Source organism: Myxocyprinus asiaticus, chromosome 23 (genome assembly GCF_019703515.2).
Source record: "Myxocyprinus asiaticus isolate MX2 ecotype Aquarium Trade chromosome 23, UBuf_Myxa_2, whole genome shotgun sequence".
In the NCBI taxonomy this organism is placed as follows: Eukaryota; Metazoa; Chordata; class Actinopteri; order Cypriniformes; family Catostomidae; genus Myxocyprinus; species Myxocyprinus asiaticus.
In genome coordinates, this window is record NC_059366.1 from 2,430,889 (window position 1) to 2,444,100 (window position 13,212).

At 45.8% G+C, this 13,212-nt stretch overlaps 1 protein-coding gene across 1 annotated transcript in view; it reads right to left on the bottom strand.

Moving 5' to 3' along the window:
- Positions 1-13,212, bottom strand: part of nrxn1b (neurexin 1b) — a 582,675-nt gene that overhangs the window by 65,882 nt on the left and 503,581 nt on the right. Inside the window, exon 21 of the mRNA XM_051650892.1 lies at positions 2,514-2,822. Within this exon, the coding sequence (XP_051506852.1) occupies positions 2,514-2,822 (309 nt within the window). The remainder of the gene's footprint in view (positions 1-2,513; positions 2,823-13,212) is intronic.

The following is a 13,212-nucleotide window of genomic DNA, read 5'->3' on the forward strand; positions in this document are numbered from 1 at the left end:
AAAAAAAGGTTTTTTTAATAGATCTTAAAAACAAGTAGGCTTACACAAAATATTTATGTTACGATTGAAAGCCCTATAAAGAACAAGGTTTTGTGTCAAACTGAATTATAATTTCTATTATAATTATATTATTTTATAATTATTATTAAATTATTATTATTTATTTTTTATTATTTATAAATTTATTATTTTTACATTACATGTTCCCTGCCTTTTCATTTTGTTGGATGTTGGTAATATTAGTTCCTCTGCCACTTGTTCATCTTGTAACCTGCATAATTATTATAACCTTTACTTATTGTAACTTGATACTTATGCCCTGCGAAGGCTGAGAGGCCGCCACCATGGACTAAAGACGTTCTTAACTGTTGAATCAAGTTGGTTGGTTTACAAGTTTCAGCCAGTGTTATGAGATCGCCAACTGATTTATAGGAAGTGAATATTGGCCGATACCAATCGGTGGCTGGTCAGTCGGAGCATCCTTTATGTTGCTGCGTGGAGCCCCTGAAAGCTTGGTGCCCCAGGGCACATGCCCAATCGCCCATATGGTTAACTGAGGTTTCAGAAACACTTCAGCAGAAACACTGCACACTGCTATAGTCAAGCACACAATTGGCTGCTTCTGATGGGCTCTGGATCAATCACACAATTAGTCTCTGCTGTAATCAATCACGTTGGACTCAAGTCCCTGCATGCCCCTGCTGGTAGATGCTGGGATTGCACCCTGAAGGCAAAAATCAACCACTTAATTTTGTGTAGCTTCTATGGCACTTTTGTTTCACTTTAGCTTAGAGTGTCTTTGGCTGGGCTAGAACTGTGGTCTTGAACCTTAAACACACACATATGCATGTACACGTGAAGCTGTAAGTTTCTTTTATATTCCGTGTTCAACAATTTTACTTACTGTACATATCAGCTCTTTTTTAAATGTGTGGTGATAAATTAATTTCAAATTAGCTTCAAAAAGCATATTTTCCTTGAATGTCATGACATTGTATTTATAATAATACCAGCTGTCATTGTTTGAAATTTCATGTCAGCTACACATTTTAACACAAATTATTAAGTTAAAATAAAACTGAATTCAACATATAAATATTAAACCATTGTATCATCAAAATAGCGCTGTGTGGCATTGCTGTTGGAATGTTATCTTTTGATCAAGGTCCAATTTACCTCTGTGGGTGTTGGAAAACAAAATTTTACAGTGACAGCAAAACACCTTTACAGCATTTTCATCTAGTAGAGGGGTGCTGTAGCATCACAGCATCAAAAACAAAAAAAAACCTTTCTGTGCTCCCAGATGTATTCCATTTTGATCGACATTTTCTGTAGCTTCAATACAAACTGGAAGAGCAGGCACACTGAAAAAGGGTGGGGCTGAATAAAGTGAATAAATGTTACAGTGTCCAGCTGCAACATGATAGCTCTGCATTGTGTAAACCTCACTCTCCTGGCCTTAAGGGACACACTAGCGACTGAGGCTAGAGCCATGGCTTTTCTAGCCTCCTTACTAGCCGGTCCAACTCCTGTGCCAGGAATCGCCTGTTCGAATCCTGCTCGGGGTGGGTCGAGTTGGACTGGTGACATAAAGTCATAATCAGCTGTTTTACTCATGATTTGTGTGAAAGTGAATAAAATGCATAGTTATTGCAGCGCCTTAAGTGTTAATTTCACCAGGAAACTGCAGCGAAATGTAGAATGCAGCATGTAAGACTCAGTTTGCAAAATGTAGTTACAGAAACATTCATTTTATGAGACCAGGTAGGAAAAAGCATATTTCCCCATTGAAAGCCATTCAAAAGTGGCTGTATTTTCAGAATTTTTTTTTTTCTTTCAAGAAACATTTCAATCAACATTATTTTATTGCATTATAGTGTGTCTTTTTCCAGTGACAGATTGTTTTTTGAAGGCCTCTCAAAAATTTGAAATGGACTTATTTTTCCCTATCTGTTCTCATTGACGCCTAATCAGTCACATGACGCATGATCTCTGAATTGATCTCTCATAAGCAAAGATGCCAGCCTCCATTTCAGATATTTCTGGGGAACCCTGTGTTAGCTGAGCTCTGCCACAGAGAATGAATGGGAATACTAACAGAAAGCTTTCTCCAGGTATTTTAGAGCTCCTTGGTTGGACTCCAGCCCATTTCTGCAAAGCCCATTGGACTGCTGGAGTCAAGCATGCAATTGGGCATGGCAATCACATGATCTGTAATGGTTACATTACTGCATTATTGTAATGAGAATTTTGGAGGGAAATATTAATGGTCCTTAAAAGAGGCTTTATTTTCTTTATGCAAATTATTATTTCTTCTATTTTTATTTTTATTTGGAATGACAATATTGACCCAGACAATATTTGTGAGATTCACCTATACCCATTTGTTGGACAGAAACATCAAAATATAGAATCAAAATTCTATAAAAAACTTCAGCCGGACAAATAAACAAAAATAAAGGCAGAGGTCAACAAGGGGAACAATAGGAGATGTCTGACCTGCTGGGATTCACTTGTCGTGGTCTGCTTCACCCTGTGGTTGGAGGTGGTTGTGGTGGTGATCTCCATTATAGAGGTGGAGGTCTCAGAGTGATTTGCTGTAGCGCTGGACTGTGGTGTTATGGAGGAAGACAGCACCTCCCCAACCAGTCTCACACTCCCCTCGATACGGATGTTGGGATCACCTTCCACAGCCATGTTGAAAATCTTCAAACCATTATAATAAAGGCCAGACATCTGGCCCTGGAAAGAGCGGATATGGTCTTGTTCCCCGCCCCCAATCTGGATGACTGTCTGGCTGTTGAAGATGGTGAGCTGGCGACCTACAGGAAAACAACGTTACTTTAACACAACAAACTTAGCAGACTGAAGAGACAGACAAGGGAGGGAGAGAGGAATGAGGGGAAATTATCACACCAGGGAAAAGACGGATCATTCAGCCATTGGTTAATGAGGATAATACATTTCCCACTGCTAATGTGAATGCCCAGTCATTTATCAAAGCTGTAATGAGGGGATGCTTATGAAACATAGATACAATAAAATAAAACAAAAGGACAAAGCAAGTAATACATTTTAAATCATAGCACTTTGCTAAAAGGCCATATAAATCTTGTCCTCGTTTACTAACCTCCATGTTATTCCAACCACATATGCAGTTAAAAGTAACCATATCAGTCAAACTACTAAACAGGATTAAAATGACCATAAAAGTAGTCCATCTGACTTGTGTGCTATTTTCCAAGTCTTCTGAAGACATACAATAGCTTTTTTTTTTGTTCTGAACATTTGAGCAGTGTTGGGGAAGCTACTTTGAAACTGTAGTTTGACAAGCTACTCATAATTTTAAGTAGTTAAGCTACAGTCAAGCTACTCTTTTGAAAAAGTAGTTAGCTACACTACAAGTTACTATCAAAAAGTAGCTAGCTACATTGAAGGTACTTAATGAGGCAAAAAAAAAAATTATGTTACTATCAATAATAATATTAATAACAAAATTTACACTAATGATATTTATTAATTAATGTATTAATACATTTAATGTGTTTAAATATATTAAATCTATTTAATACATTTAATGAATAGTAACATTAATACAGTTAATAATGGACATAAAATAAAATACAGCAGTATAAAATAAAAACAAAAAAGATCAGATGCCATTAAAAAATATTTTTTAACTATACTTAACACTTTTCAGTCCTGCTGTGGCCAGGTGTAGCCTACTTCCCTAAAGATAACATTTTTATGACAAACTGTCCTTGGGCTGGCATTTTTTGTTCTTGTCACATAATATTTAGTGTGGATAATATGTGAATAAAGACTCAGGGCTTGTTTCTCCCCTCACCTGGGTTCATGCTCATTGTATTTTCTGACTTTTTTGCCATTGACATGCAAGTGCCAGCTTTACAGGTCACATACAGAGGTTACTTTGTTCAAGTCCAAAAAAAGTGGACGGATGGTCGTCCTAGATTGTTGCATAATAATAAATGCCATAAATGATTTCTTTTACAAATAATTGTATTTTGTTTTTCATGAAAATAATTGTTAATTAAATGCTAAGAAATGGAGAAATCAAATAGTTCTGCATGATAGTAATTATTATAATAATATATACTGTATATTTATAAATATTATAATAATAATTCACTCACTGCTCCCAATAATGCACAGATGATAAGCGAAATAAACATACTTAGAACAGAAACAAAAATAATTTTATTTAAAATAGTAAAGGTAAATATGCTGTTGTGTGATCTATTAAGAATAAAGCGTCTGAAACATTCTTTGTTTCATAGAAGAATAAAATGGTGTTCTTTTATCATTTTCAGATTTACCTGCCCCTGTAGGTCTTGTAAAGGTAAACAAACTGTGGTTGCTCACTTTACATAACCATCAGACAATCTCTTCTTATCCAAGTGAGCTGTAATAAGCTCTCCGTAGATAGCGGTAATTCACTATTTTTGTTGTGATCTGCCATTACAAAAGAAGACGATGACGCTGCCTGATTCTGATCAGCAGACAGACAGCTGCCTGATTCTGATCAGCAGACATTTTGCCGGTAAAAGTTTGGCTTCTACGCAGTAAGGAAGGCTATTATTTATAATCTGACCAACATGCTGTAACTTTTCCAGTAGCGAGTAGTTCGCTACTGGAAAAGTTACTCTGTTTTAAAAGCATCTGAGCTACTGTCAAGCTACTGAAAAATGTAGTTAAGTTTGTAGCGTCGCTACATGTAGTTCCCTATCTGTCACTCACTCGACGTTGTGTCGATGTAGTGACACTAGGGGTCACTCTTGGGAGCCCGAGACAGCTCTGGTCTTTGATAAAAGGCCAATGAAAATTGGCGAGTGGTATTTGCATGCCACTCCCCTGGACATACGGGTATAAAAGGAGCTGGCGTGCAACCACTCATTCAGATTTTCTCTTCGGAGCTGAACGTTCGATGTTTACTGAGCTGACTGTTCATTCACCTCTGCTGGATCTGATGGCACATTTCAGCGGCTTCTCCCTCCTCTGCACTGGTGCACTGCAGAGAACGCCCCTGGGCGCTTTGGCAGAGAAAAGCGAGTATATTTTCTCTAAAAGAGCGGCACACACGGAACATCTTTTTAAAGATGTCTTTCCGTTTGTGTGTTATTCCTGGTTGCGGTCGCTATTTCAGACGGTCACGATCACTGTCTTTCATGTCTGGGCACAACCCACGCAGAGACAGCGTTCGTGGATGGTTTATGTACTCACTACGAGAACATGACCATGGCAACATTGCGGTCGTGGCTTGCTTTCTACCTACGGGTATGAGGCCAGTGTGGCTAGCACTGGTGGCGATTTGGGGACCCCAATGGGACCGCCTCCGCTGGGTATCCCCCCACGAACCTCCCATTCCCCAGCATGCTCATCTGCCCCAATCGGGCTTCCAGATGAGTCCGCCGGCTCGACTCATGGCGAGTTTGACCTCTTGTTCGGAGCCCGCGAAACTGATGAGCTCTCGAGTGCAGCATAAGAGAGCGGGCTTGTCCAGTCGGATGTAGAAGCCTCAGCTGGGCTCCCCCCTTCGGGGACGATTGCTCAGTCACAGGCTGATGCAGAAATGATGGACATGCTTTCCCGGGTGGCCGCGAGCGTCAGACTAGAGTGGAACCCTCCGCTCTCCCTCAAACCCTCGCTTCGGTTTGATGATTGGTTCCTGGGCTCGCGGCGCCGCTCAAAGCAGCCACGCCCCGCTCCACTGCCTTTCTTCCTGGAAGTGCACGAAGAGCTGACAAAATTGTGGGAGGCACATTTTACTGCCCGGTCCCGATTTCTCAGCTCCCCCACCCTCACTACCCTCGATGGCATGGCCGGCCAGGGGCTATATGGTGATTCCCCCAGTGGATAAGGTGCTCATGGTGCACCTATGCCCGCAGAGCACCTCCACCTGGCACGGACGCCCAAAGCTCCCATCCAAGGCCTGTAAGTTCACATCGTCCCTGATGGCCAAAGCCTACAGTGCTGCTTAACAAGCCGCCTCTGCCCTGCACGCCATGGCTCTCCTGCAGGTCCACCAAGCCAAGGTGCTAAAAGAACTGCACGAGGGTAGTTCCGCCCCAGATCTGATGCAGGAACTGCGTTCGGTGATCGACCTCGCTCTCTGGGTGAAGAAGGTCACGGCGTGGTCTCTCGGGCGGGCGATGTCTTTGCCTCTACCTGGTCGAGATGGGTGAGGCTGACAAGACACGGTTCCTTGCTCCCCCTATCTCCCAGGCTGGCCTATTCAGCAACACCGTCGAGGACTTTGCCCAGCAGTTCTCGACGGTGAAGCAGCAGACGGAGGCTATCCGGCATATCCTGCCCCGGTGCAGCTCAAGATCCCACACCCTGCCCGCTCCCTGCGGTGACTGCACCGGCTCCGCCACAGCCCGCCCCTTCGGCCCGGCCCCGGCATAGAGCCCACCACAGGAAGCAGACGCCACCCATCTCACGGCCGGCTGCCAAGAACCCACGAAAGGGTTCAAAGCGCCCCTGAGACGGGTGACCCAGGGTTGATGAAACCCACTGCCTTGGAGCTGGTAAGAAGACCACTCCATCCCCCTGTGGAAGGCCAGGAGGAGAATCTTTTGTTGCCTTTTCATTTGATTTCGCCGCATGCCTAAGTGGCTGCGGTACCCAACAGTTCAGCAAAAGAGCGGTTTCCTCATTCCCTGGGTCACATACCTGGTGTGCACGGCCGTCATCACGACCACCGTCCACCTTTTTATCCTCCCCGCCCCTGCACACCCAGCTGTGGCACAGATCCGCCCCCGATGTGACAGTCTCCACGGGTTGTGAGGACAGGCCTCTTCCTCCCCCATCCCAGGCTGTTCCGGGGGTGGTCACAAGGAGCCAGGTAAGTGCTTTGATGTCCCTAGACTCAGCATGGCCACAACATGGTGTGGCACCTCGAGCTCCGCAGCGTGGCCCCACCTGCCGGTATGTCCGATGAGACTGTCCCTTTGGTCCCCCTCGTGTGGAGCTTGGATGCGTGGCTTGCACTTTCCAATCCGTCATGATGGCTAATCCGGACCGTCCGACTCGGCTATGCGATTCAGTTCGCCAGGCATCCACCCAGGTTCAGCGGTATCCACTTCACCTTGGTGAGGGACGAAAACACTGCTACCTTGCACGTGGATATCGCCACCCTCCTACGGAAGGGTGCGATAGAACCTGTCCCTACGGCTGAGATGAAGAAGGGGTTTTACAGCCCCTACTTCATCGTACCGAAAAAAGGCAGTGGGTTGCGTCCAATCTTGGACCTGCAAGTACTGAACTGGGCTTTACACAGACTCCCATTCAAGATGCTGACGCAAAAATGCATTCTGGCGAGCGTCCGGCATCAAGATTGTTCCGTGGTGGTAGACCTGAAGGACGCGTACTTTCACGTCTCGATTCTACCTTGACACAGACCCTTCCTGTGGTTTGCATTCGAGGGTCAGGCATATCAGTACATTTTCCTCCCTTTTGGTCTGTCCTTGTCCCCTTGCGTCTTCACAAAGCTCGCAGAGGCAGCTCTTGCCCCGTAAAGGGAGGTGGGAATTCGCATTCTCAACTATCTTGATGATTGGCTAATCCTAGCTCACTCTCGGACATGCTGTGTGCACACAGGGACTTGGTGCTCTCGCACCTTAGCCGATTAGGGCTTCAGGTCAACTGGGAAAAAAGCAAGCTCCTCCCGGTTCAGAGCATCTCTTTTCTCGGTTTGGAGTTGGACTCAGTCTCGTTGACAGCACGCCTCACAAACGAGCGTGCACAGTCGGTGCTGGCCTGTTTGAAGGCATTCAAACAGAAAACAGCGGTTACACTGAAACTCTTTCAGAGGCTCCTGGGGCATATGGCCTCCTCAGCGGTGGCCACCCCGCTCGGGTTGATGCATATGAGACCGCTTCAGCACTGGCTTCAGACTTGAGTCCCGAGATGGGCATGGTGCCATGGGACACATTGCATGGTCATCACGCCGGTCTGTCACCGCCTCTTCAGCCCTTGGACCAACCTCACATTTCTACGGGCAGGCTTTCCCCTAGAACAGGTCTCTAGGTGCATTGTGGTCACAACAGACACCTCCAAGATGGGCTGGGGTGCCGTTTGCAATGGACACGCAGCCGCCGCCTTGTGGATGGGCCCGCGGCTGCATTGGCACATCAACTGCCTCGAGTTGCTGGCAATTCTGCTCACCCTGTGGAGGTTCTGGCCATTGTTCCAGGGAAAGCACGTGTTAGTTCGGACAGACAACATGGCAATGGTAGCATATGTCAACTGCCAAGGCAGTCTGCGCTCTTGTTGTATGTCACAACTCACCCACCATCTCCTCTTCTGGAGTCATCAGCACCTCAAGTCGCTGCGAGCCACTCACATCCCAGGCGACCTCAACACTGCAGCGGATGCGTTGTCACGGCAGGTTACCCTCAGGGGAGAGTGGAGACTCCACCCTGAGGTGGTCCAGCTGATCTGGAGTCGATTCAGACAGGCACAGGTAGACCTGTTCACCTCCCAAAATCCTCCCACAGCCCGCTCTGGTACACCCTGACCGAGGCACCTCTTGGTATAAACACGCTGGCACACAGCTGGCCCCTTGGCCTGCACAAATATGCGTTTCCCCCAGGTGAGCCTACTTGCACAGACTCTGTGCAAGGTCAGGGAGGACGAGGAGCAGGTTGTCCTGGTAGCACCCTACTGGCCCACCCAGACGTGGTTCTCGGACCTCATGCTCCTCGTGACAGCCCCCCCCCCCCCCCCGGCGAATTCCCCTGAGGAAGGACCTTCTTTCTCCATGTCTGGACCCTGGATGGGAAGCGGAAGACCTAAGTGGTCTACCACCCACGGTGGTAGACACGATCACTCAGGCTAGGGCCCCTCTAAGAGGCGCCTGTATGCCTTTAAGTGGCATCTGTTTGCTAAGTGGTGTTCTTCCCGATGGGAAGATCCCCAGAGATGCACAGTCGGATCGGTGCTTTCCTTCCTGCAGGAGAGGTTGGAAGGGCAGCTGTCCCATCCACCTTGAAGGTGTATGTAGCCGCTATAGCAGCATACCATGACACAGTGGACGGTAAGTCCTTAGGGAAGCATGACCTGATCATCAGCTTCCTAAGAGGCACCAGGAGGCTGATCCCCTCCAGACCGCACCTCGTTCCCTCATGGGAACTCTCTGTAGTTCTTCAGGGTCTACAGAGAGCCCCCTTTGAGCCTTTGCAGTCAGCTGAGCTTAAGACACTCTCCTTAAAGACTGCCCTCAAGAGGGTAGGAGACCTGCAAGCGTTGTCTGTCAGTGAAACATGCCTGGAATTCGGTCCGGGCTACTCTCACGTGATCTTGAGACCCCAACCAGGCTATGTGCCCAAGGTTCCATGACCCCTTTTAGGGACCAGGTGGTGAACCTGCGAGTGCTGCCCCAGGAGGAGGCAGACCCAGCCCTGTCGTTGCTGTGTCCGGTGCGTGCTTTACGCATCTATTTGGATCGCACGCAGAGCTTTAGGATCTCTGAGCAGCTCTTTGTCTGCTTTGGTGCACAGCGGAAAGGAAGCGCTCTGTCCAAGCATAGGATCGCCCACTGGCTCATTGATGCCATAGCTATGGCATATCACGCCCAGGACGTGCCGCCCCCGGTAGGGCTAGAAGCCCATTCTACCAGGGGTGTAGCAGCCTCCTGGGCCTTGGCTCTCTAACAGACATTTGCAGAGCAGCGGGCTGGGCAACACCCAACACCTTCTACAACCTCCGGGTGGAACTAGTTTCATCCCGGGTAGTGGCACACAATACAAGCGGATAAGCCCAGGATGTATCGCTTGCACATAGCACCTTTCACCTCCTCTGAGCTGAAGACATGCGCCACACAACGTCGAGTGAATGACAGATAGGGAACGTCATGGTTACTTGTGTAACCTCCGTTCCCTGATGGAGGGAACGAGACGTTGTGTCCCTCCTGCCACAATGCTGAACTACCCGCTGAAATGGCCGGACCTTGTCGCGGCTCCTGAGCAATAAAACCTGAATGAGTGTTGCACGCCAGCTCCTTTTATACCCGTATGTCCGGAGGAGTGGCATGCAAATACCGCTCGCCAATTTTCACTGGCCTTTTATCAAAGACCAGAGGTGTCTCGGGCTCCCAAGAGTGACCCCTAGTGTCACTACATCGACACAACGTCTCATTCCCTCCATCAGGGAACGGAGGTTATGCAAGTAACCATGATGTTAGCTACTCCCCAACACTGCATTTGAGGCACCATATACTGTACTAATGGACTACATTTCTAATACTTTTATTGCACTTTTTTAGAACATTACAGACATGGTCACTATGAACTGTCATAATGAAAGAAGCTGCATTATGATTCAAAAAGTATTCTTTTGTGTTACAGAAAAAATAATAGCATATAGGTTGAATGACATAACATTTTATTTGTTTGTTTGTTTTTGTTTGATTGATTTTAGTTCCTATTATTGAGGTGTTTATTTGAAATGTGTTTCAGTGTTTTTGTTCTTGTATTTTGAAATTTTTCTAATTTTGAACTTTTATTTGGTAAATTCAATGTCATAGGGTGCTTCTCATTTCTGAAATTGTGCATCCTCATTTCCTTTCCTTGCTTTCTTTCCTTGTTTCCAAGCTCCACCTTCTTAAGAAATTAGGAAAGGATGGAAGGAATGGAAATGAGGATGGAGGAATCGAAGCAAGATGTTTTTGTAAAATGCAAAGTCCTGCTCACTCAAGCGTGACTGCTGTGTCTCGGCATGCATGCCATTATGTTACTGAAACATTATATATTAATATATGCATAATAAATGTAAATGATTCAAGATACACTGAAGTATGTGACAATTATGGTTTACAAAAACCGCAATGGTGAAACATGAATTAAAAATGTTGTATCAGAATTTATGCATGTGTTGGGCCTCATGTGCTCAGATAGGAGACAAAGGCAGGTCTACACACAGTCATAAAGCCTGATTGAGGCAAATAGGAACATTCAAAGTCTGATAACACAACAACAGTGCCAAAACCAAAAAAAGGGTGTCCAAACAGACTACAGATCCCATCAAGCCTTGCTCACTTTACACCTAGGTGTGAAGTTCTGAAGGATTGAACTCTCAACACCTATGAAATGCACGACAGAACGTGTCCCCCAACCATGATGTCATTGCGAGTATAAAACCCCGGAGATTCCTCCTAAACTTGCTTCCAGCGACAGTTTTCGCCGTGTCTAGTTGCAGCCCTGCTGCTCCCAGGTGTAGCCTTGCTGCCCAAGGAAGTAACGTACGTACCTGAACTTTGGCTATACAATCTCAATCTCGCTGGATGAGCTGAGATTCTCCGTGTTCCACCGAGCATGCTTACAGATCCGAAGTAGACCACTAAGCAATCAACGTCTCACCCTTTTGCCTGCAGAAGTGAAGAAAGAAGATTTCTCTTCCTTCTTCAACTGAGTCTACTTCGCTGATTTCTCCACCTACCCACCGAGAATCAGCCTGTACCGCCAGCCGATAGAGCAAGGAAACAGCCTCCCTTCATCACCCGAGCTTCGAGGAACTGAGTTGGAGTCAAACGACGGATGAACACACATTCTACCCACGTCCTCATGTGACTCAAGTAAGAGGTTTATGTCTGGGCAGAGATAGATTATTATAGTGTGTTATTCTTGTGTATCAAGGTTATTGCTTGCACAGAGTACGGACCGCCGAGTCCGCTCATTGCTGCTAATAATACTCAAGGTATTACTGTAACTTACATTTACCATGAATGAGATTTGCTGTGTTGTCGTCCAACCATGTTGGGCTATTTGTGCATTTCCTTCATCACGGGTGATACCAGCACACTGAGTTTATCCATTACAGAAACAACGACTGCAGCGGACGGATTACGAGCCATTCACCGCATCTCTGAGTGATAAAACTAACGGTTGCCGTCTCTCCCATGATCGCTAAACCGGCTTCACCCTTTTCTTTCTCTCTCGTACTAACCGCACACACACACGACCCATCAGAAACATACCCGCACACACATTTGGTGAACATATAACTTGGCGATAGAGCTCAGCTTTGTCCCTAAGTTATCGTACCAGTGGAGACACGCGTTAAAAGGGCAGACGCCATTAACCAGTCTCTCCGCCCACATTCGCGGCTACATTCTCTGGCCAGAAACCTGGCGTGACACACTCTCCACGAGAGCCATGCCCGCCCTTTTGTGCACTCTCTCCTTACACACACACACACGCACACCCATTCACACACACACCATCTACCCTCCTCTCATGTGTTATAGGCTCATCTGTTACCATATCTAATCATGTTACTGATTAGTTTGTAGCTGGAAGTCAGAAGTTTACCGACTGTATTGTATTGATTATTAATTAATATTGCTGCATCAATAAACTTTGTTATACTTTAACATTTGGTATTGTTCTGCATGCACCTGTGCCAAGGGCTGGCAGGGGATGTCAGTGCTTGGATTCAAGCCTTCATTGCTCCCATTTTGAATGTCGATGTTTTCCGGATGTCGACTTGCCTAAGAAAACAATCCTATATTGAGACTGCTATACTGTCTGGTTATTAGTCCCTGATTCCAGGGTGATGCCCTGGCAATATTAATTCAAATTAATATTCTATTGATTTTGATAATTGATAGTTATCTTTGATGATTGTTGATTTGAAGGATTCATAAGCTAATGTTGATTCCAATCAATGTTCTATTAATTTTAATAATGAATCATTATTGTTGATCGTTGATCTATCGTTAACTTCTCTCACGACTTGCCAAGCATAAGCCAGTGTTACATGAAAGTGCTCTTTGGATTAGGGGTTGGTAAGTTTACAATAGTCTGCTCCAAGCCTGCTGTTGTTGTTATTTAACTCCTAACACTTTCACCTAGATGTTACAGAGAGGCGTCAGGTCACCTAATTAACATCCACCAAGGAGAGGTCACACTGAAATTTGCACATTACATAACAGTAACCCATAAGAGTTTGTGTCAGCATTATAGCAACTGTAACACAACAAGCTATCAGAGCCACTGTGTCGCAAGCATTTTTACTGCCCTGGTAAAATGAGTCACCACTCGCCCCACGTGGCCAGAGCTGCAGCTCCTCAGAGGTCAGACGACCCAACACAGCAAGATGTGGTCACCGCTGTCCTCCTCCTCTCCATAGAGGAGAGAGAAAACCTCAGTGGCTACAGTGTTAGTTGTTGTGATAAAGCATTGCAGGAACTAG